A 24,379-nucleotide genomic window follows, 5' to 3' on the forward strand; every position below is an offset into this window, starting at 1 on the left:
TGCAAACAATTAGGATTTATATGGTCTGACATTTTCATGTATTTCAGAGTTCAGTATTCAGTTGTGTTAAAGCTTTTGTAGTAATTACAAAAAGTTATGCCATGTTGTGGAGGTGCTGATTCTGGACTGGGGTGGACACCTCTCTCACTAACACCGGAAGAAGGAGCGAAGATCTGAAAACTTGTGTTTTCATATAAACCTGTTGGACTATAAGCTGGTGTCGTGTGATTTCTGACTTTGTCCACTCCAGTCGAACACCGGCACCTCCACATCATGGCTACCATTGACACCACCAATTGTTGGCTCAGAATGGAGAGGATCTCCAAGAAGATCGCGCATATCGACACAGACATCATGTTTTTACAGAAATGCAAGAAAGCACAAAAGATCCCAAAAGGACTACTTATAAATTCAGTGTCTGATGCCACCTCTCTCACTAACACCTGAAGGAGGAGCAAGGCTGAAAAAGTTACGCAAAATAACTCTCAGCCTGTAATCCATCCTCAGCAATTAATTACCTTTCCTACTCAACATATATTCAATAAGGAAATTCAACTCACCCTCTGTACTTCTTTTAGAAGCACACCATCTGTCATAAACTTTATTTTTGTGTCTGCAGTTGTATTTCCTTCATATCGTATTTGATAGGAAACCACCCTATAGATGCAACAAGTTAAATATACTGCATAGCTTCAGTATTCAACAATATCAGCTGTCTTTATATGACCTTCATAGTAAAAACTGAGGTATTGCATACTAGATAAGATATAAATAATAAGAAGAAAATGGAAACAAAAATTAGACTAGTTACACTGACACCACACATGCAAATAACTTGGCAACTGGCATGTCACATGCCTTGTAAAGATCTGTGGTATATATCTAAACCCCAGACATGCATATGATTGCTAGGAAACATAATTTAGCTTGAAAGTCATAAAAATAACTAAAAGGTACCATCTGATAAGCAATTCTGCTATCTATATACAAACATATTTAGTTGAAATCTGTGGAGCTGAAGGCTTGCAATTTTTTTGGTACTGTTGCTTCAATGGCAGATGAACACTAAATCAGTACAGCATTAGCAACTTGAAAAATCTCCATATTAATGCAAAGATAAATTTAAACTTTATTTACACCTAAAAAGCTCCTTCATATGCACATATGATCCTATGAGGCAAAATATTGAATACTGCTGGTATTGTTGACCTCCTCCCTTCCCCAATTCCTATTAAGTTTCAATTCACATCAAGAAACATTTTTACCTGTGTGAAAGGTTCATTTCTGTTGCAACTCGCTGGGACATACTTATAGCTGCTACCCGTCTGGGTTCTGTGATTCCAATGATTCCATTACCACTGTAAACAATGACCAGAGAGATGTTTATGGCCTGACATCTGCTGCGAACACTTGCACAGTTCACATGTTTTTCTAAGCAATAATTAATGATAACCGTGAATTGAAACAGCGACTGCTCAAAAATTGTAATGTGGAATGGGATCAGAATCCACACCCTCCTTTAGAAGGTAAGTTGTTTAAAACTCAGGAACCTCAGAATTTTTTAAAATCGTCATGGATAATAATAAAACTATGGGTGCTTTGAAAGAAGACAAAACATTCTAAATGGCCTAGATTATAATAAAAGCAGAAATAGACATAAGGAAGCGAGTTGTTTTATTGACACCCAGTCACAAGCTGACCAAAGTATGACAGTCTGTCTTGTCCCTGTCACATGATGGTAAATTGTGCTAGGAAGAATTTCTTCACGTACAACATTTTGAATCTCCTTTTGTTCGGAAGAATACAGATGATCCAAGAATGAGTAACAGAATTTCATCAGTATTTGTTGGTAAATGCTGTCATATAGAGGGGTACAGTACCATAACTGTTACATTATTGGACCAGTAAATCCAGACACATGGACTAATGATCCAGAAACATAAATTCAATACCTACTACAACAACTGAGAATTTTATTAAGAAACACTGAATACTTCAATTAAAAAACAGGGCTGGTGAAGTTAAGACTGAATTCCTTAGAGAAAAGGCGGCCAAGAGATGATTTGATAGAGATATTCAAAACCATGAGTGGTCTAGACAGAATAGATAGGGAGAAACTGTCCAAATCATGAAAGGATCAAGAATTAGTGGCACAGATTTAAAGTAATTGATAGAAGAAGCAACCAAGATGAGGAAAAATGTTTTGGTGCAGGGACTGGTCAAGTTCTGGAATGCACTGCCTGAGAGGGTATGTGGAGGCAGATTAAATTGAAGCATTCAAAAGGGAATTAGACTATTATCTGAAAAGCAAGAATGCTCAGGGTTATTGAAAGAAAGAGGGAGATGGCATGAAGTTATTGTTTATTCAGAGAGCTGGTGCAGACATGATGGGACAAATGGCCTCATTCTGCAGTCACAATTCAGTGGCTCTCTGAAATTCTGTGACATTTTAGACATATTAACATCTCAAAACACACTTTTCAAGCTTAAGTGCATTATACCTGGCATATCCAGCTTCATAGAGAAACTGGGGCACCTGTGTGGTTTTACCACTCCCTGTCTCTCCACAAACAACTACCACAGGGTTATGTTTAATGGCCTCCATGACAACTTGTTCTTCTGCTAGTATTGGTAACTGCAGACGAGCTTCCTGGAAGAAGAGAAAATATCTCCGCTAAAGACAGTTAATTGACATATTTGTAAATTGTTAATGAAAACACAAGTAGGTTATCACAAATAGCACGAGTCTGTTAAAATATTTTTAATGATTGACTTTTCTTATGGGACCTATGCCCATTGATGATCCAATTCAGGTGACTTGTATCAAGCTGAAATTCACTGGCTGATAATAACTCCAGAAGCAAACTTGTGGCTTCATTCAGTTGAGGATGGAATGGAGAGGCTGAAACTCTTTTCTTGGGAGGAGAAGGCCTAGAGGCCATCTGACAGAAGTTTGCAAAATCACAAGGGGCCTGAATAGAATAGATAGTGAGAAACTGCACTTGTTCATAAAATGATCAGGGACATTGATTTAAAGTGATTTGCAAAAGTAGCAAATTGATGTGTAAGTTGCAGGTTTCGGAACTGGAATACACTAATTGGAAGTGTGGGGGAGACAGGTTCAATTGAGGCATTCAAGTGGGCATAACATTATTATTATTTAAATAGAAATAATGTGCAGGAGTATGGGAAAAAAAATTGCAGGGAAATGCTACTAATTCATGGAGCTCATGTGGAGACAGTGGAACATGATGTGCTGAATGTTCTCTTCGACACCATAACACTTCTTTGATTCTGTTATTCAGAACCAATTACATGCAATGCAAGTTAATACTGGGGTTAAATCCTGTTTGACAAAGAGTTCTATTTTATACTCACAGCACTGTTGAGTTTAGAAATTATTGTTTAAATATATAACACTAGTATAAAGACAGATAGCATTTTAAAAAATCTGATTTTTCGTCTGTTCAAACTGCCTCTTGTACAATAGACAAATAGTATCTGTCCACTGTTACAATGATCAGGGAAACAAAAAGGAAGAAAAACAACTTCCCTGTAAAAAAAACTGAATTATTCCTGCTCCCATTTTACTTATAACAACTAATACACAATATGTATATACATAAAATGGCATTCCATCATGATTTCCACCACCTACAGTATGGTATTGGTCGTTAAGAAATTACAATACCAAAAGAATTGTCTTTTAAGAAAACGGATTGCAGCCAATATTAATTCATTACTCAATGATCGAATTTAAATTTGAAATGTCAAAACATATTTCACAATTTACCACAATTGAGTACCTGAATCTTTGGGGTTCTGTCCACTGGAATGAAAATAGCAGGTTCTGAGAAAGACTGCTGCATTACATTTTGACTGGTTTTCTCATTAACCAACACTGATGCTGATGGCTTCTCAGTTATCATCTCCATATTGCTCAAGGAGTTTTGAATTTGTTCATCAGTGTTGACATCCCTTTCTTCTCCACTTGATTGCATGCTGTCATTTTTCATCTTCTCTGCGTCACCCACTTGTTCTTCTTCATCTGATCTGTCCGAAGAGGTGCTAGTCTCAGACTCTGATGCTGACTCCACAATCTCAGAGCTTCTTCTGTGTCTTTTCTTGTTGGCCCCACTAACACTACTGATTCTGCACTCACTGTTAGCCTCCTGTTCAGACCTAAAACATGAAGTAGCAGAAAACCTTTCTATCAAACCAAAACGAGAACATAGTACAGAAATTAATATATTTCCCTTGAGAAAAGTGTAAAACTGATAAACTAGTGCCAAGTTATTCAGCATGGGACAGACTATACAGTAATTATTACATGCTGCAGGGTAAACATTGATTTACTTTTAGTTCCTGTAGATGGCCAAAACTGGTCCAAGGGAAAAGAAAATCAGAAATATTTTTCCTTCAGTAAAACTGAAGCCCCTAGTCACCTCCCACATCAGACGATTACGCTTGGATTTCTATATCTCCTGCTTTAATCTTTAAACTAAAAATGCTTCAATTACAATTACAACATTCAGCTGATCTTCAACAGTGCCAAAGTATAGATTGTGTATCAAAAGTAATGGCATTGAGTGTTGTGAGAGAATTAGGTATGTAAAATAGTAAGCTAGTATATCAATAAGTTTTGGTCTTGCCATTAATATATTGCAGTTAAAATCTAAAACAACTTGGAAAAAATCCTATAGAAAAGTGACGATTTTTTGTAAAGATATTAGTCATGATTGAGGAAATTACATAAAATGTTCCTGTAGATACACCCATTGCTCTTTTTCAAATTTTGTGAGTATAATTTAAAATACAAGGCTGAAAGACATGGAATAGTATTTTAACTTTAGTAAACACAACAATCTATTAATGTTTAAATAGTTAACCAACATGATTTTATTGGTTTAAATGGGCACTTTTTGAACGATATTTACATCCCCAACGAAAATGAGCTGGACAAACAATCTGCTGCCATCTCTGCACATTTAGCAAGTTCCTTATTGTCAGTGTCTCTATATCTAACATTTCTCAAATTAGAAGTTTCCATGAAACACTAATTGTCTGAATAATGATTCAAATGCTAGTTGGGGTTTCACAACAGATTGTCCACAACTACAATATTGTAATTTATTTAAGTAAATTCTAGATCAAACAGTTCACAACGTGAACAGCAATCTTCAACTCCACAGCAACCGGAATCTTCCTATGTGCCTTGAAGTGAATATGAAGCATTCAGTGGACATTCTGACCATTCAACAGTACTTAAACAAATAATTGTCTCAATGAAAAATAAGAAAATAACATACAGCTTAGGTTGATATAAACGCTTTCCGGTGCCCATTTTTGAGGTGGTATAGAAAAGCTTCATCTCAGACTCTGAGACCTGGCATTCTGCCAATTTATTCAGAATGTCTTTTCTCTGCAATGGAAAATCGGAAAAGAAAGTTCAATTGATTTTATAACCACTCAAAGTATGTACATTTTGTTAAGCAAAACAGGTAAAACCTTATTTTTTCCAACTATATATGCCTTGACCAGCTCATTACTATCAACAAGAGATTTGTTTAATGCTGTTTTTGCAAACTTATAAAGGTAAGCACTCCATCTCACAAAAACCCTATAATTTTTGACAATTAGCTCAGGAATACCACTCAGGAAACATTCATATATATCTAGATGAGTTGGCCTGAATCCTACTGACACCCCAAACTGCAGCCTAATGTAAGCGCAACCAACACAAGCAGAACTGAGTACCTTACTGTACCAGAGTATAATTGCCAGTACACACTTAATATTAGGCCAGAAACAGTCTCCAAATACCTACAGACATATAGGCAGTCATTCTGAACATGTTAATGAAGGTCAGTTGTCAGGATTTGAGGCTGGATTACTGTTCATGGCTGCAAGGCATCCCACTCCCAGCAGCGAAACAAGCACCAGGAAATTCAGTACATCAGTTGTTTAAGACAAGTAAACAGCTAAAATCATAATCATGCCAAATTAAAGTTATATCAGTGTTGAAACATTGTGTTTAAACAGGCTTTGACTGTATACAGTAGTTTTTAAAATGTGTATTTCATAGTTCACCTGCGTTTTCTTCTCTTTCTGTTCTAGAATTTTCTCCAGTTGTTTCCTCTGCTTCTTGCTCAAAGGTTGCTTTGATTTTTTAGCATCTTCGTTCACCTGTTTTCTTTTTGCTCTCTTTGCAGGTAAAACCAGAGCATTACTTTCATCAACACCTTTGAGTGTAACTCCATCTGCAATAGCGTAAATGATTTTATATGTCCATTGAAACATGTTCAACATCACAACAGGAAGACATGCAGAGAACGACCAAAATACAAATTAAAATGGTTACAGCATATACCTTTGGTAATTCACAGGTATCAAAATGTACAGAAACATGTATTACTTGAAAAGAGTTTTGCATGTGGTTTTCCAGCCGATTTTTCTAACATTGACGAAACAATAATTATTTGCTAGTAAAGCTCTAGTCAACAGCTACAAAGAATATTGTAGCATCCATATTTTTCCTTTTCCTCCTTCACGAAATTCAGAATACAAACACACACAATTAAAGAATGCTGAGGGATAATTTAATTAGGGCACAAAATGTTATGGACACCCCTGTGGAGATCAAATCATTGACTGTCTTTAAGACAGAGATGAATTGGTTCTTGATTATTAAAAGGATCAAGAATTACAGAGAGAAGGCAAGAGAACTGAAACAAAAACAGAAAAAGCATCACTGGACCCAAAACATTAACTCTGATTTTTCTTCACAGAAGCTGGCAGACCTGCTGAGCTTTTCTAGCAACTTCTGTTTTTGTTCCTGATTTATAGCATCTGTAGTTCTTCTGGGTTTTATTTAGAACATAAGAACTAGGAGCAGGAGTAGGCCGTCTGGCCCTTCGAGCCTGCTCCGCCATTCAATAAGATCATGGCTGATCTTTTCGTGGACTCAGATCCACTCACCCGCGTTCTCACCATATCCCTTAATTCCTTTATTGTTCAAAAGGATATCTACCTTTTCTTTAAAAACGTTTACTGAAGTAGCGTCAACTATTTCACTGGGCAAGGAATTCCATAGATTAACAACCCCCTGGGTGAAGAAATTCCTTCTCAATTCAGTCCTAAATCTGCTCCCTCTAATCTTGAGGCTATGCCCTCTTGTCCTAGCTTCACCTGCCAGTGGAAACATTCTCTCTACTTCTATCTTATCTATTCCCTTCATAATTTTATATGTTTCTATAAGATCCCCCCTCAATCTTCTGAATTCCAATGAATATAATCCCAATCTACTCAGTCTCTCCTCATAAGCCAACCCCCTCAACTCCGGAATCAACCTAGTGAACCTCCTTTGCATCCCCTCCAGTGCCAATACATCCTTTCTCAAGTAAGGAGACCAAAACTGCACACAGTACTCCAGGTGTGGCCTCACCAGCACGTTGTACAGCTGCAACATAACCTCTCTGCTTTTAATTTCAATCCCTTTAGCAACAAAGGACAAAATTCCATTTGCCTTCCCAATTACTTGTTGTACCTGCAGACCTACCTTCTGTGATTCATGCAACTTTTTACCATTCAAGTAATAACCCTTTTTACTATTACTCCTACCAAAATGTATGACTTCACATTTATTTACATTGTATTACATCTGCCAGACCTTTGCCCACTCACTCAATGTATCTATGTTCCTCTGCAAAGTTTCACAGTCCTCTGCACACTTTGGTCTGCCACTCATCTTAGTGTCATCTGCAAACTTTGACACCCTACACGTGGTCCCCAACTCCAAATCATCTATATAAATTGTAAATAATTGCGGTCCCAACACCGATCCCTGAGGCACACCACTAGTCACTGACTGCCAGCTAGAATAGCACTCATTTATCCCCACTCTTTGCTTCCTGTTAGTCAACCAATCCTCTATCCATGCTAATACTTTACCCTTAATGCCATGCATCCTTATCTTATGCAGTAGCCTCTTGTGCGGCACCTTGTCGAAGGCCTTTTGGAAATCTAGGTACACCACATCCACTGGGTCCCCATTGTCCACCTCGCAGGTGGACAATTTAGGCAGGAGAACTGGGTCAGCCACGGTCAAATGGCAGAGTAGACTTGATGGGCTGAACGACCTAATTCTGTTCCTATATTTCATGGTGTTATGATACAATGTGGATAGCAAAGTCTTATTTTCCTGAGCAGAAGCCATTAGCTGGACAACATAAGTAATTGGCCAAAAAACTGGAGAGAAAATTCAATGTTTTCCCCCACCCTGAGTGTGGTGGGGACCTAAAACTCACTGTTTGAAAGGCTGGTAGAGGCAACTACACTCATTGTATTAAAATGAACACTTAGGTACATTTCCAGTGCTGCAACTTGCAGGAACACGGACAAACATCAGAAAGGCGCGCTCGGGTTCATTCTATTTCGGGAAACACTGAAACAAGACAGGCTCCTTCTGTATCATAAGTTTCTACATCAGATTAGATTGTATGTTTAGCAGAGTGAGATGGGCTATATAAGGTCCATCAAACAAAAGATGCTGGAGGCAGTCGATATTATTGGTACAAATATAGAAATGTAACAGTCTGCCGTAGGGTTCAGAGTTTAACTATAAATACTCATCTAGATGTTTCTAACGCGTTAGGGAACAAACTAAACGAGATCTTGCCGATTAAATTGTTTTTTCTGTGGCAGCATGCCGTCACCCAATTTTATTTTACATGGGCTACATATCCTATTGAAGATTTTCAGATGAAGGATAGACTTGAGTAAAACATTCTTTTTAAAGCACACCTTCCAGTTCAATCTCAACTTTAACTTCATTACAGGATTGTTCTGAAGAGTTTTCCACGTCTTTAACCTGAAGCCTCGCTTTCCAATTGTGCCTTTTCCGCAATCTGCCCATCCTCAGAGGAGAAAGAAAATCCCTAAGAGACACAAAGATTCACCCGAAATCAGAATTGAAGGATCCAACACACGTGTCCCCACCGGAAGTGTCCGCCGGCACCTTAGAAAAGTATTCCGGCTGGAATCCGGTCCGGCAGAAACTGTTCCGGCAAACTCTTCTTCTGAAGAAGCCTCTAGGCCCGAAACATCAGCCTTCCTGCTCCTCTGATGCTGCTTGGCCTGCTGTGTTCATCCAGCTCTACACCTTGTTATCTCAGATTATTGTCCTCACGGGTCTTCTCGTTTAATGGTAGTGTCCCACCTGCCTCAGATGTCATAACCTGAGGCTGATTAAAATGACGTAAAAGTCTAGCAATAAAACAAAATGGGGACCTTCCAAACCAAATCAGGTTCAGCCTCCTCTGGAAGAACTTACTGTCCATTCCTTGAGTTCAGCCATTGTGTAAATATCTCTTAACTCTGGATTGAATTTGACCAAATTAGGCTCAGTGTCAATTTCAGGGAGTTTCATGGAGTGTTTTACTCTGTGAGGTCCGGTGAGTTATATCACACAATTCACCGCAGGAGCAGGTGCAGTCATGGTGGGTTGAATGGCCTACTTCAGCATTGTAACATTTTACGATTCTATATATGCACTGCGCCTCTCTGGTGCCGCTGTCAGGTACTCACCACCGCTCCTGGGAAACTCCGGGATGTCAGCTAGTCATATCTAAAGTCCAGTGGTGCACCAAGTCAACTGCTGTCAGCCATGAATAGCTCTGCACAGTACAGAAAATTAGAGAGGGAAAGCAAAAGGAATAACATCTGAGGGCACATAAGTAGCAAAGGTGACACATCTTTGGAAATAGATGCTCACATTCATTAGAATATAGTCAATTTACATCACCGAACTGATTGACTAACATAGTAACTGCAGCTATGTGAATCACATTACATAGGCCATCAGTCCTGAGTGCCATACCATATTTAAACTCTTTGTAAGAGATTGCTACTCTTTCCCTAGTGCCCGGCATGGCATAACATTTTTACATTCTTAAAGACTGACCATAGCACGTGCTGCCCGTACCCCCCCAACCAACTTGGAAGAACACCCTAGCTGATGAGTGTCCGGATCCCTAGTTGATCACTGTGCAGTTCCCAACTGACTGACCATTAATCCCTTGTTGGGTTGCGCCCGACTTGCAGGACTGAAAATGGTCTACTCTCAGGACATATATGGAACCCCAATCCTCACTGCCCCAAGTGCCCAACCGACTATTTCCAAAATCCTGGACTGATAGCAGACCATGCTCTTGACTTACAGTGCTGGTACTCCTTGACTGACAACAGACTCCTTTAACTTGTCTAAGAGGTTTATTCTCTTAGATTTTCAGAAATGGACATTTAATGAAAACACATTCAGTATGTTTGACATATCGGCTGTTTGCAAATGTTGCAAGTGTGTCATTGATGTACCATGGTGCTATTAAGCAACCCGTCAACCCCCTTGACTGATTACTGCTGGCTGACATGACAAACAGCCTGACTTTATGTCTGCACTAAGAGGCAAGGCATGACAAGACAGAAGAACACTGAGTCTGTAAGTTACGAATGATGTCGTATTGTGCAAAAAAGCAAGGCAAGGCAGGGATTTTGTGAGCATTCAAGTAGCCGCAGAGTGAGTGAGGGTAAGGCAGGGAAGCAAAGAGCCCTGAGATACTCCCTGCTCTGGTCCGTGAAACATGTGCCTGTCCCAGCATGCAACTGTGCTACAATGCAAGGTGTCCATGCACGTCGAAGTGCAATATTGAAGTAGGTAACTGTATTATGAGTAAATCAAAGATGTGCTATGATAATGTGATGAGGCCGGTGATGGTCTAATGCTAACCCATGTAGACAGGAATGTGCAGGCAGACAGTCACTGCCCACAGAGAAACCCTTGAGATGTGGGGGGCTTCCAGCCAAGATGGAGGCCTAGAGGCAAAAGTGGCGAGCTGGAGCCGACAGGAATTCGTTCTGAATTACATGTCAGGAATTGTCACCATCTAGTTTCTCTCCACTGCACTGGAGAATAGCAAACTCCACATAAATGAGGCAAGAGAAGAATGAGATGCTAATGCGTACAATTGGATCTCTCACCACTCACCAATGAGATTCTCATCTCACTGTTCAAACCTTGAGCGCAACATCAGACCTTTTATATCAATGTCGAGAATCTCATTTTTCCATTTTCTCCTTATTTTCCCAACTGATTCAGCATTGCCTACATCATTGAGGTGTTGGAAAAGTTCATTAACATGGACCCTTTCCTTTTCAGAAGCTAATAATTCCCATGGCCACCACTCCACACCACCCCCTCAGGAAAGCCAGAATAAAATTAAATCTGAAGTTACTACGATTAATCTTGATAAGAAGGGCATATGAAAAATTTAATGCCTTATGAAGTCCACCAGTTGGGCCTCAAAAATGCCCAGCAGACCAGGTAGGATTTCTGAAGCTTTCATTATACATAGTTCAAAAGGTGCAGGAGGCCAGAGGTCAGATCAGGAATTGAAGGAGGAATACAAATGGCAAGCCAGTGTCAAATTCACACGGATATGAACAAAAATATTTAGTGATCATCATGGTCACCTGAGTCTTCACCCTGGAGATCAAAAATACAGTGCGCATATTCAAGGCATTAGTGGACTGCAATAGTTCAAGAAGGCAACACACCACCACCTTTTCAAGGGCAAGTAGAGACGGGCAATAAATGCTGGCCCAGCCAGCAGTGCCCACATCCTACTAGAAAATAGAAAGAAAAATTAATGAAAATGTAAACTAACCATAGTTTGACTGGACCATTGATTTGCTGTCTCATTACAGAGAGATGAATAGTGGTGAGCTTAACCTGAGGGCTACACACTGCAGGCAAGGTGTTCGATTGAGAAGAAGAGTCCCTCATGGTAACCTCGGCTGGTGCGTGAATTGAATCCTCTCTGTTGGTATCAACTATGCATTGCAAACCTGCTGTCCTGCTAACTGAGCTCACTGTAAAACCAAATGATTGTTGTAATTTTGTTTCAGCTGAGAAAACCAGTTCTGACTGCATATGATTCCATCTCACATTTTGAAGAGGGCCAGGACTGTTTTTTGTGTCCTTCCAACAGTCTTTACCAGCAACACACCAAAAACAGATTAACTGCTCATTAATCTTATTTGCCGTCAATGGAATTGTGTCTTGCTGTGTCCAAAAAGGTTTCTAAAAGCTGCCTAATGCCTGCGGTGGAAAAAAAAGTCAAGATTGGATGCAAATTGCTTAGAGAATGTAATACTGTGGTGTAGGAAGGCAATTGCTTTTTTGGGTCAACTTGAATTAGTCAGGGTGAGAAATGCTTTAAAATGACTGAGGAAGAAAATTATTTGATTTCTTATCTGCGGATGCAGGGGCTAGATCTGTCAACCAACAGCCTGGGCTATTCAGTGGGAGCATGCAAAGAGATGTAGGTGCAGTTATTTGACTGGAGCTTCAAGAAAGCAGCAAAACTGGATATATCTTGCTGTTAGAGATAGTAAGAACTGGGCATTTCTGAAGAAGGGTCCCAACCCGTAACATCAGCTTTCCTGCTCCTCTGATGCTGTCTGGCCTGCTGTGTTCCTCAAGCTCCACACTGTGTTATCTGTATCTTGCTGTTGCTTTGCAGTGATGCCAACTATAACAAATAAGCTTTCTCTTCTGCAATGGACATTAGTAACCTGACAAATAGATGCCCTTGCTCGATATTTACTTGTAACACATGCCTAAAATAACTCTATAGCAAAAAAAAAGGGAGTAGTGTACTGATATAGAAGGATCTGTGTAGATAAAGAAGCAAGTTTATTAGGTGGTCTTAGAGCAGAAGACAGAAGCCCAGTTCCAAAGATGCCTAACATATAAATTGGCTGATTCTTCACCACAGCACAGGTTGAGGCAGGGGGAGGAGTTCATATTTTATGTGCAAATTGGAGGGTCCTTTAATCAAAAAAGAAGAAACCTAGTAGAAGGGCTTGTGCTCTGACTAGTATTAAATGAACAGGTATTAGATGCAAGTGGAGTGGGGAGGGGCTGGATCTGTATTAAATGTTATTATAGTTTGTAATGTGATTGTTACATCTCCAGAATTATGGCAGTGCCTCCACTTACAATTTTCTTTTAATCATTCATGGTATGAGGGCATTGGTGGCTAGGCCAGTATTTATTATGCAGAGGGCAGTTAAGAGTCAACCACATTGCTGTGGGTCTAGAGTCACATGTAGGCCAGACTGGGTAAGGATGGCAGATTTCCTTCCCTAAAGATCATTACTGAACCAGATGGTTTCTCCTCAACAATTGACAATGGTCCTTTTTAGACTCTTAATTCCAGATTTTTATTGAATTCTGCCATGGTGGGATTTGACCCAGGTCCCTGGAACATTACCTGGGTCTCTGGTTTAACGGTCAAGCAATAATACCACTAGACTGTCACCTCCCCTTAAAAAATCAAAAATAGTAATATTAAAACTAAACAAGTGTGCATACTTTCAGAACAGATTTTCTCTTTTAATTGCACTCCTTTGAAGTGAGCATCAACTGAATAATAAGTATACAGTAATGCCTGCAGGACTTGTTTCATGTGGCCTCTAATATGAGGCAATCTCCCTAATGTTTACTGTTGATGTATTTAATATTCATGGGAGCAAAAGAAGCTGTTTGATTTCTCAGAATACACATTCCATCCGGAACTGAGATGAGAATGGTTCATTCCACAAATCATCACTCACACACATGAAATGCTCTAATAGACAGAGGTGACAGGCTTACAAAAGTGGTGATAAACAATTCAGTGCAGAGGGAATATACAAATCTATATTGCTATTTCTTTTGAGGAATTTGACATCATGCAAATCCCAGTTACAATTCACAGAATAGCTATTATTTTAAGTTTTCTTTTAGTCCTTCACCTTCTTGATCAGTGCTCAGCACATGCAATTTACATTACTTTTGATTTCAATCTTTTCCTTCATACTGAAAATTTCAACAAAATATTCCTGCGACTAAGTTAACATCAAGTAAAATCGTACATAAATGTTCAGTGCAAATTTCACAGCCTGTTAAATAGAGGATTGATTTCCAGCTAGTCTCTTCACATTTTGTCAAAATTATGACTGTCCGTGCACATTAGTATGTTCATACGACTAAAAATCTACATTTTGCAGTAAAATTGGTAGAGAAAGTAATGATGTCAACTCAGAAGGAAATCTGTAAAGAGCAGCTTTTATTACGTGTGATTAGAGTTAACAGCATTTTCATGAAATAGTCCCCATTTAATGTTGTCCATTCTTGCCTGTATCATAATCTGGAAGTGACAGCCCTTTAGATTTTGCCCCCAGCCAAGGTCTCACACACTTCACAGTCAATGGTGCTGGATTGCTGGTCCAGTATTGTCCAATATATTAGCCAAGCCTTATGCAATATATTATTCCAGTATTGTACTGGAGTGATACTTTTGACCAGGTGATTTGTAACACCCACTTGAGATCTGGGGCAGTTGTGCATCATGCACACTAACATTTACACAATTCACAGCATCACCTTCAAAGTGCTCAGTGCATTTTTCTGCTGTTGTTGAAGTCAAGTCAGCCAAGGTTGCAAACATCAGTGGCTGTTTCAGATAATATTGCACCAGGCTGTGTCTCATTTAATTAGACATTTCACTGTGTACGTGGAAGTGCGACAAGCGAACACTGCGAATCTATGTATCTGGTCGCTAGTACCTAGCTCTGCAATTTAATTTCCTGCTGTTTACCTCTGGAAAATTTCCGCGGGGTGGGTGGAGATTAGTTTTTAAGTGGCTTTAAGTCTGGGTAGCTACAGAGATCCTGAACAATGACTCATGCTGTGAGACCAATGCCATATCAATCACCAGAATTTCTGAAGTGGAGAAATCAGTTAAAAACATGGACAAAAATGTGGCTGGTGTTATTTTTCAGCAGTCTGAAGGTACTGTCCGATAATTTGTTGAGTCTTTTTGCACAAAGAAGACTTACTTGTATTTTCATGCTTTCAGAGTTCAATTGTGCATGGAACAATCTGTGCACAGTCAATGTGAAGCAAAGATTGCTTCCATGAAGTTTGTACTTCAAGTTGCTTTGGATTTGACCCATCAGCCAGCAGCTGCTGTGACCTTTTTGGTTCATTCTTGCTTTGTTCTCTGTGCTTCTGTTAAGATTTTGCATGAAGCACTGAAATAGATCCTGAAGCTTAATTATTGTTTTCCTATTATTTTTCCCTACATTCTTACAGTCAGAAGCATTGCTATAGTAAAGACTTGTGAGGATATGCTACACTGACCTTGTCTAACTTCGGGGCACCTTGCCAGGAAAGGAAAAAATGATATGGCTTGCATTTAGAAACACCTTTCATGGAAGTCCCAAAATGCTTTACAGTCAATAATGCACTTTTAAAGTCTAGTCATAGTCATCATTTGGGATTAATGACAACCACTTTGTGCACAGCAAGATTCCACAAGCTGAAGTGTGGTAATAACCATATGAACCAGGGAGGCGATGGCCTGGTGTTATCATCGTTGGACTCTTAATCCAGAGACCCAGATAACATTCTGGAGACCCGGGTCGAATCCTGCTATGGCAGATGGTGAAGTTTGAATTCAATAAAAAATATCTGGAATTAGGAAACCAACGATGACCCTTGAATCCGTTGGCGATTGTTGGGAAAAAACCATCTGGTTCACTAATGTCCTTCAGGGAAGGAAACTGCCAACCTTACCTGGTCTGGCCTACATATGACTCCAGACCCACAGTAACATGGTTGACTCTGGACTCCCCTCAGGTCAATAAATGCTGCCTAGCCAGCAACACCTCATTCTGTTAATGAATAAAGGAACTGCCCTCTGGTCTCTTTTAAATCTTTCTCCTCTCAACTTAAACCTATACCATCTAGTTTTGGATTCTCCTACCCTGGGGAAAAGCCCTTGGCTATTCACCTTATCTATGTCCCTCATGATTTTATAAGCCTCTAAGGTCACCCCTCAGCCTCCTACGCTCAAGGGAAAGAAGTCCCAGCCTATACAGCCTCTACTTATAACTCAAATCTTCCAGTCTTGGTAATATCTTTATAAATCTTTCCTGCACCCTTTCCAGTTTCATAACATCCTTCGTTGCTTTTTGATCTTGTGCGTGAGTGCTTTACTTCCTTAGTTAATGAATGGTGATAGATGTTATTTAAGTAAACGTACATGTTGATGTAGTTTTACCCTGCATTGTGTGAATGTAGGAAAGAATTTGTCAACTAAAACTATCTGTGGCTAACATGCTATCACAATAACCAAACTTGTGGCGAGACAGAAATTTATTTTGGGAAACACTACACCAGTGCAACTTACACACTTCTTTGTTTTGAGACCTTATAGATGTAGAAAACATCGACACACCACACACAGGTAAACGTTTCAAATTAAGTTGTAAGGATTATATTGTGGTAATTTTAACAAATAAAAACATATACAGAATACTACAACTTCCTCAGAAAATAGACCTTCCTGTTTTGCCAACACAAGTTATAGAGTTTGTACCACAACACTGTCTCTCATTCTCATGTACACACAAATATACTTCCTATGTTCCTATGTTTTTTATCCCAGCATTTTCTGCCTCATTGAATCTTTGTCTGCAAAATAATTGTGAAATAACAATAAATTTATGTGGATTCCTGGACATCATGCCACTTTTGATTATAATTTTATAATTTATATTTAGAATTAAGTTCATTGTCACGTGTACTCAAGTACAGAAGTACAGCAGCGCAATGAAAAGTTTACAATATCACTCCTCATGGCACTGTCTTAAGTATAAAGTACCTTGGCAGAAATCTTAGATACAAAATAAAGAAGTGAAGAAATATAAAATATAAATATAGAATTATAAATACAGAATCACACAAGCTAAGATTTACTCTGCCTGCATCTGTAAGGTGAATCCCTGTTTCTACAAGTTGAAAATGGTTTTCTATATCTAGATGAACCATTGGAAATCCCCATTGGTCTCAGCAGTGGTGCTGCAGGCAAATAAAATTAAAGTAATACTCACTTGACAACTCTTTTCCCTGGATCTATTCCCCAGGTTGGGAAGTCCACAAATAGAGAGTATAGGTTTAAGGTGAGAGGGGAAAGATTTAAAAGGGACCTAAGGGGCAACTTTTTTACATAGAAGGCGGTGTGTGTATGGAATGAGCTGTCAGAGGAAGTGGTGGCATCTGGTACAATTACAACATTCAAAAGGATGGGTATATAAATAGGAAGGATTTAGAGGGATAATGGCCAAATGCTGGCAGATGGTTCTAGATTTATTTAGGATATCTTGTCAGCATGGACGAGTTGGACCGAAGGGTCTGTTTCTGTGCTGTACATCTCTATGATCTATGACTGTATATATAACTCATTGACATACCAGCATGCCCACTGAGGAAAAGTACAGCTCATTCAAATTTCCTGCATTTACACTGTTCTGAACAGGCTGTAAATTTGAATCTAATGTTTTACAAGAAACAAAGTGCCTGAACTCATATTTTTAGTACTTTGTTCCAGATTTTGTAAAACAATTTTGCTCAGACTGTGCTGTTGTATTTTCTGTGTCGTTGAATGCCTCCTAAAGGCATAGAAACAATTTGTAGTAAAAATTGAAAATCTTCCACAGTTTAATTTTGTTAAACATGTTAATGTGAATTACTGAATTTTCGAGGCATTCAGATTTTGATAACTTCAATAACCATTCCATTGGTATGCAATATGTTGAAATGTCAGATTTCTTTGAAATTATGGAAATGTCCTGTTTATCGCTTTTATCTTTGCAGCTGTTCCCTCACATAAAGTGAAGTGGTAAAATGCAATAACAGAATTAGAACTACCATATCCCATTTACAATTAATTCTGCTGAAATGGATTGATTTTTAATGTTCCAATTTTAGAAAATTAATATGTTGAATATTCCACTCAGCAACAGGTTTCTGTAGATGATGTACACTTCGTAATTTTATGAATTGGCCCATGTCATCTTCTGTTTCCCAACAATATCTCAGGTTTTTCTGGAGAATGTTCATTTTCAGTATCAGATCATGGTATTCAGGATCTGTGCACTCGTTGTCGCAGATGGTATTTAATTGTTTTAATCATTTGGAGACCTCCCAACTGCTGCTTTCGTATTTCATGCTGAGTCATAAACATTAGGTTACTTAAGACAGAGAGCCAGAAGTCCAGGTTTTCTAATATAGTGTGAGCATCATGGTGAAGTGGAGAGAGTTATTTATGGATAGAAGAAAACAAAAGCCAGAAACAGAAAAGCAGGAGAATGTGAAGTAATAACATATTGAGACATACATAATATGGACTGGAAGTCTTTGCCTCTTTTTACCAAACTGAAACTTGACATTCTCAGTGGCATCATTGTTGGCACCTGATTGCACAAATTGGAATTTTGCTAATACCTACTTAATGGAACTTCTATTGGATCTAATAATGGTGCTTTGTATTCTCCATTTCTTCATGCTGTTCGTTTAGCAACAAGAGGATTTAACAAGTGGCTCTATTTTCAAGTAAATGTGTGCCTTTGGAAGCGAGTTCTCCTTGCAAAGTATTTTTATGGGCTCCTGCTGACAGCCCTCCTTCCTCTGTTCTTCTTCACTGTGAGAATGTTGTCCTCTTACTTGCTGCCACTTTTCATATGGATCCCAAGGGTGGGGCAACGGAGAGAGGGAAGTTAGGGGCATGTAAGTGGCGAGAAGGTCAAGAGCAGAGTGCTAACTATTAGCACTCATGACTCACTCATGACTATGTAATTGGACAGGAACACATGAAGTCAGAACCAAATTCTTCTTCAGCTGTTTTGTCACCAACTTTAGATAACAATGGGAACTAAAGCACTGCAAACATAAACCTAGAGGAGGACATACAGAGGTTACAAAGAGCTACAGGCACTTTAAGCAAGTGGACAACAAAATGACAGATAGAATATCATAAAGATTAATGTGAGGCTATTCATGTTAGCCATAAGATTAAAAAAACAGAATTGTTTTTGAAAATTATAAATGCTAATGTTCAGAGAATGCAGTCAAATAAGGAACACAGAAAGTCAGAAGTAAATATAGCAATTGGAGGTGAATGGTATGTTGACCTTTGTTGCTAGAAGATTGGAGTATAGGAATAAGGAAGACTTGTTACAATTGTGTGAAGTTTTGGTGAGCACATCTGGACTGGACTGCTTGGTGTTTTCATCTCCATATTGAAGGCAGGATATATTTGTAATGGTGGCAGTATAGCAAAGGTTCATTAAACTGGTCCCTGGGATAAGAGGGTTGCTTCGTGATGCAACCATAGAAGTGGCCCTTATTTTCTGGAGTTTACAAGACTGAGAGGCAATCTTATTGAAATATACAACAATCAGAAGAATCCTGATCGTTGTAAATGCTGAGAGATTGTTTTTGCTGATTGGGGGATGTAAAACTCGAAGCACAATATCTCAAGATAAGGCCTGTTCACTTAGGACTGAAATAAGGGGAAATTATTGAACTTAAAGCATTGCAAAAGTTTGGAATTCTCAACTACAAAACATTATGGATGAGCCATTATTGAATATATTTCGAGTTGGGATAGATGGGGAGATGGTAGTGCGGTGGGACTGTCACTGACCTAGTAATCAAGAGATCCAGTTAAATGTCCTGAGGACATAAGTTCAAATTCCACCACAGCAGGTGGTGAAATTTAAATTAATAAAATCTGAAATTGACACAACAACTGCACCATTGATTGTCATAAAGACCCCTTTGGTTCACTGATGTTCTTTGAGGAAGAAAGTCTGCCATCTTTACCTGATCTGGTCTACACGGGACTCCAGGTTGACTTATAACTACCCTCTGAAATGGCCCAGGAAGCTACTCAGTTCACAGGAAATTAATGATAGGCAACAAATGGCCTTCTTAGCCACACCCACATCCCCTGATAGGATAAAGAGAAAAAAACGTTTTTGGTCAATCAGAGAATCAAAGAATACAGAGAGTTGAGCGGGAATGTGGAGTTGAAGCCCTAGATCAGCCAAGATCGTCTTGAATGGTGTAACAGGTTCAACAGGCTTTATGGTCTAATCCTGCTATTACCTATTTCTTGTGTTCACTTCTACAAACTCTACTTCTATGAACATTGCCAGGGGAAATTAATTCGTATGTTTCCCGCCAAGCTACACATCACAGTTCCTTGGAACTATGTCACTATTCCTTTGCTGTCACTGGATCATAAACCAGAACTTCCTTCCTAACAGCTCTTTGGTGTATCTGTACCTGAGAGGCTACCGCAGATCAAGAAGACAGCTCACTGCCATGCTCTCAAGGGCAGTTCAATGGCTCATTGGTTAACACTGCTGCCTGACAGTGCCAGGGACTTGGGTTTGATTCTACTCTTGGGCGACTGTCTGTGTGGAGTTTGCACATTCTCCCCATGTTTGTGTGAGCCCTCTGGGTGCTCTCGTTTCCCCCTACAATCGAAAAGATGTGCAGATTAGGTGGATTGGCCATGCTAAATTGCCCATAGTGTCTAGGGATGTGTGGATTACGTGTATTAACCATGGGGAAGGCAGGGTTACAGGGATAGGGTAAGGGGTGAGTCTGGATGGGACCCTCTTCAGAGGGTCAGTGGGCCAAATGATCTGCTTCCACACTGTGTGATTCTATGATTCAGCAATTAGGGATGGACAATAAATGCTGGCTTTGACAGCGACGTTCACATCCCAAAAAAGGATTCTTGAAAATCTGAGCATGATCTTTAACTAACTGCTGGGTGAAAATATGTTTACCCTATCAGGAGAGGGCATTAAATGAATTGATATGGTCAAAAATGGTGGTGTGGTGTCAAATCAGCAGGAGCGAATGGCTGATGTCATTATCCACCTAGTCTTCAGACACATACCCGCAATGTATGCATACTCTCCAAAGTGGCTGATGCAGGCTAGTGCAGGCTAATGCAGGAGTGTGCTGAGTAAACACTCTTTGGTACCAAAATATTTGCTGTAGGGTTTAAAACTACAGGAGCTGTGGTGGTGGAATTTGGAACTCTAAAAGCTTTTTTCCATGGCAATATGTTAGCTATAATTTTAGTTGCGTAGATAGATTTGTTGGTATAGAGATGCTCCTCCTCCCAATGGCAGGATTAATCAGACATGTTTCTGATTATTACAGGGTTTCATTGTTTCAGTAACTTTCCTAAGCCTTGTTCATTGATAATATGTTGACCTTCTTTGCCTTGATACCATAAAAACTGGATACAAAATTGTAGGCTCATTGTTTCAATACCTTTCATAACATATCAGGAATAAAAAAAATTTGCTCTGTTAACACTTTTAGTTGAATGCATAAATGCTTTAAGCATACAGAGGCAAAATACTGGAAATGCTGGAAATCTAAAATGGTGAAAATATTGCAGTGTCCTTGGAAAGACAAACACAGTTAATGGATTGAAATTTCTTTCTAGGTTTGGGATACCCATGTTGAGTCTGTTTCTGGGTTGCAAACTTGCTTAACGTTGCTGCAGGACATGTAAGAGTATTTTGTAAGAAATGGCCAATTAGTGACCTGCTCGAGTGTTTATTGTCTGTTGAGATACAACAGACAGGTTTAGAAAGTGCGATGTAAATGTGGAGGGCTGGACTTAAAGGGAACTTGGCATCCATGATTATGGACACTAGCACCATAGACAGAGACAGAGACTAGAACACGGTGGAGCACCAACTCGTCAATGAGCATTGGAAAGGCAGCCCCACAGTTAGTTGACACTCCTTGGAGCTGTCGGAGATAGGCGAGAGGACTGTTTCTATAGATCAGCAGGAGGAGGCCAAACAATCAGACAAAATAGGCATAAATGGAGGTGGCTAAGGTGGAGAGTAGTCTCAGATGCTGCCAGACCTGTTCAGTATTTCCAGCATTTCTATTTTCAAACTTTACATGTATTATTCCCATCATCAATGAACATTGTTCCTCCTGAATATTGTCAGTTATTGTTTTTGTGATTGTCTCTTGGTTGCATGAAGTTTCTTTTGGCTCCCGTGCACATTGGCTCCCTGGCATTTGTCACTATTTAATGATTATCTTGCAGACTTGCCTATGTCTTCTTTCTCTATTTTTTTTTAAATCCTAAACACAGCACCTGTATGGGAAGTCTTGAGTCAGGCTGTTGTAGTATACACTTTACCTGCTATTCTTTGTAAACTTTAATTGGAAGGATTAGCAAGTTGATACTCAGCCTGTTTGTGACCTTTGGGAAAGGAATCACCCTTAACCCATTCACTGGGAAGCCACTGGAGACTGTCTCAATGTAGCAGTGGGACACCTTGCATGTCAGGGTGTTCTTCCAACACCAGTTGAATGTCGGTGGCTTTGTAAAATGGCATTTAACGGGCCAAATAATTAGTTTAATTGGCAGCCCACCTAATTGGCGGCATCAAAGCTACTGCTGTTTGCAACTTTTGAAATATTGTGAGGTTTAGGAACACATCAGGTTTTCTTCCTAATGCCTTCTGCCAGCATTTACTGCCCCTTGTGCCATGTAGTCCATCTCCAATGAACTGGTAAAGTCCAGCTGCATGTCCCTCCTGAGTTAACACATGCTGAATGTTACACAGCATTGAACTATATGGATCAATTTGAATTTATTATTGAACTAGGCACTGGAAGTACTTCACTTAATTCTCCAAAGATGCCAAATGTTTAAATTATTTAACAGTGCTGTTCTAAATTTAACTGCATGACTCATGAGCAAAGAAGATTTAAAAGCTTAACAGCATCATTTGTCACTATTTAATGATTAACTTGCCGGCTTGCCTGTGTCCTCTTTCTCTATTTCATTTCTTTTATCTTTGATTTCATTTTAAGTTTGATTTTATCTGTGAACCATCAGGAGATAATTTCCATTTTAAATTAGCCAGCACCCTGACCTAAACAGGATTTCCTTTTCAGCGCCATTTAGTTTTGACTAAAGACTAATGATGCTTGTTAATGTGCTATACAAATTCATACTTCTGCTTCAGTTTGTAGGTGCCGAATGTCGAAAACACTAGGGGTAATATAGATCTTTGTTGGCCAGTACTAGCCATTATCTATGCAAATATTGAACTCAGTAATTGGGCGAATCACCCTTCAGTTAGTAGTTGCTGTCTTGAATTTTTAACCCAATGAGACTGTATTTTGCAAATTTAGTTTGTGTCAACCAGTGTTATGCATTTTTAAAAATTTGGACATTTTAAAATGATGAGTCGGTTGAATGGCCAGTCTTCAATGATTGCATCTGAAATGTACACCCATCCTTTCTTTTTAGATATTTTCACACACCTCCTCTGTATTTCCAGCATTTTTATTTTTATTTCAAACTTACAGCTTTTGCGGTACTTTTCTTTTTCTTGCACTTTAGCCTGTATGTTTATTCAGACAAGAATGAAACATATTATGAATATGTTTGTGATATACACTGGCAGGGAGAGAAATTCAGCTCAAAAATGTGGATGCAACCTTCTGACAGGATGTGCGTTGGACCCCATCTTGCTGAAGTGCGTGTGCGCGCGCACACACACACACACCACACACACACATTGCTGAGGTTGAGAGATAAACTTATAGAGGTTTCAAAATCATGAGGGGCATAGGTAAGGTGAATAGCAAAGGTCTTTTCCCTATGCTGGGTGAGTTGAAAACTGGGGGGCATATTTTTATGGCGAAAGGCCCAAGATTCAAAAGGAATCTGAGGGGTAACTTTTTCATACAGAGGGTGGTTCATATACGGAATGAATGGCCAAATGAAGTGGTAGATGCAGGTGCACTTACAATATTTAAAAGACATTTGGATAGGCACATAAATAAGAAAGGTTTAGAGAGATATGGGCCAAATGTAGGCAAGTGGGACTAGTTTAGTTTGGGAAACTTGGTCAGCATGGACGAGTTGGACCAAAGGGTCTGTTTCCATGCTGTATGACTCTATTATTCTCTCTCTCTTATATACACACACACACACACACACACACACAAGCCTGACCACAGGCAGATGATACTGTCAATCAATGTATAGTGAACTTTTGGAAGTGTCACTTCCCCCCATGTCCTGTCTTTACCTCATATGGCTGGACACAATGTTCCATTAGAAAACTATTAAATTTTTAACTTCCATCAATTGATTGATATGCCTGAGACCTTTCATGAATTAGTTTTGTTTCAGAACGAAAAATAATCAAATCTAAAGTAGTTGCATTGGCCGCTTGAACATATGTTGAGGCAAGATTTGTGAGACCCATGCGGAACAAACAAAGCCACCTACACTGAAATGACCATTTTTATGTGAAGACATTGAAATCAGGTAACTAAGTCAGTGTCAAGAAATGGACTTGAACTTGCTTTGGGTTGAAGATGCCAGTCAGCATGGAGCTGCCCAGCTATTTCTGGAGT

At 39.2% G+C, this 24,379-nt stretch overlaps 1 protein-coding gene across 1 annotated transcript in view; it reads right to left on the reverse strand.

Annotated features, from left to right (window-relative positions):
• The window catches only part of dhx37 (DEAH (Asp-Glu-Ala-His) box polypeptide 37), a 32,068-nt gene extending 22,943 nt beyond the window's left edge, over nt 1-9,125 (reverse strand). The window contains exons 1-8 of the mRNA XM_048611213.1: nt 9,017-9,125; nt 8,803-8,936; nt 6,091-6,260; nt 5,310-5,422; nt 3,807-4,182; nt 2,502-2,650; nt 1,266-1,358; nt 561-657 (exon numbers count right to left, since the gene is read on the reverse strand). Coding sequence (XP_048467170.1) covers nt 561-657; nt 1,266-1,358; nt 2,502-2,650; nt 3,807-4,182; nt 5,310-5,422; nt 6,091-6,260; nt 8,803-8,914 — 1,110 coding nt within the window. The 5' untranslated portion in view covers nt 8,915-8,936; nt 9,017-9,125. The remainder of the gene's footprint in view (nt 1-560; nt 658-1,265; nt 1,359-2,501; nt 2,651-3,806; nt 4,183-5,309; nt 5,423-6,090; nt 6,261-8,802; nt 8,937-9,016) is intronic.
• Between the last annotated feature and the right edge of the window lie 15,254 nt (nt 9,126-24,379).

The sequence above is a fragment of the Rhincodon typus genome, chromosome 24 (assembly GCF_021869965.1).
Source record: "Rhincodon typus isolate 14 chromosome 24, sRhiTyp1.1, whole genome shotgun sequence".
In the NCBI taxonomy this organism is placed as follows: Eukaryota; Metazoa; Chordata; class Chondrichthyes; order Orectolobiformes; family Rhincodontidae; genus Rhincodon; species Rhincodon typus.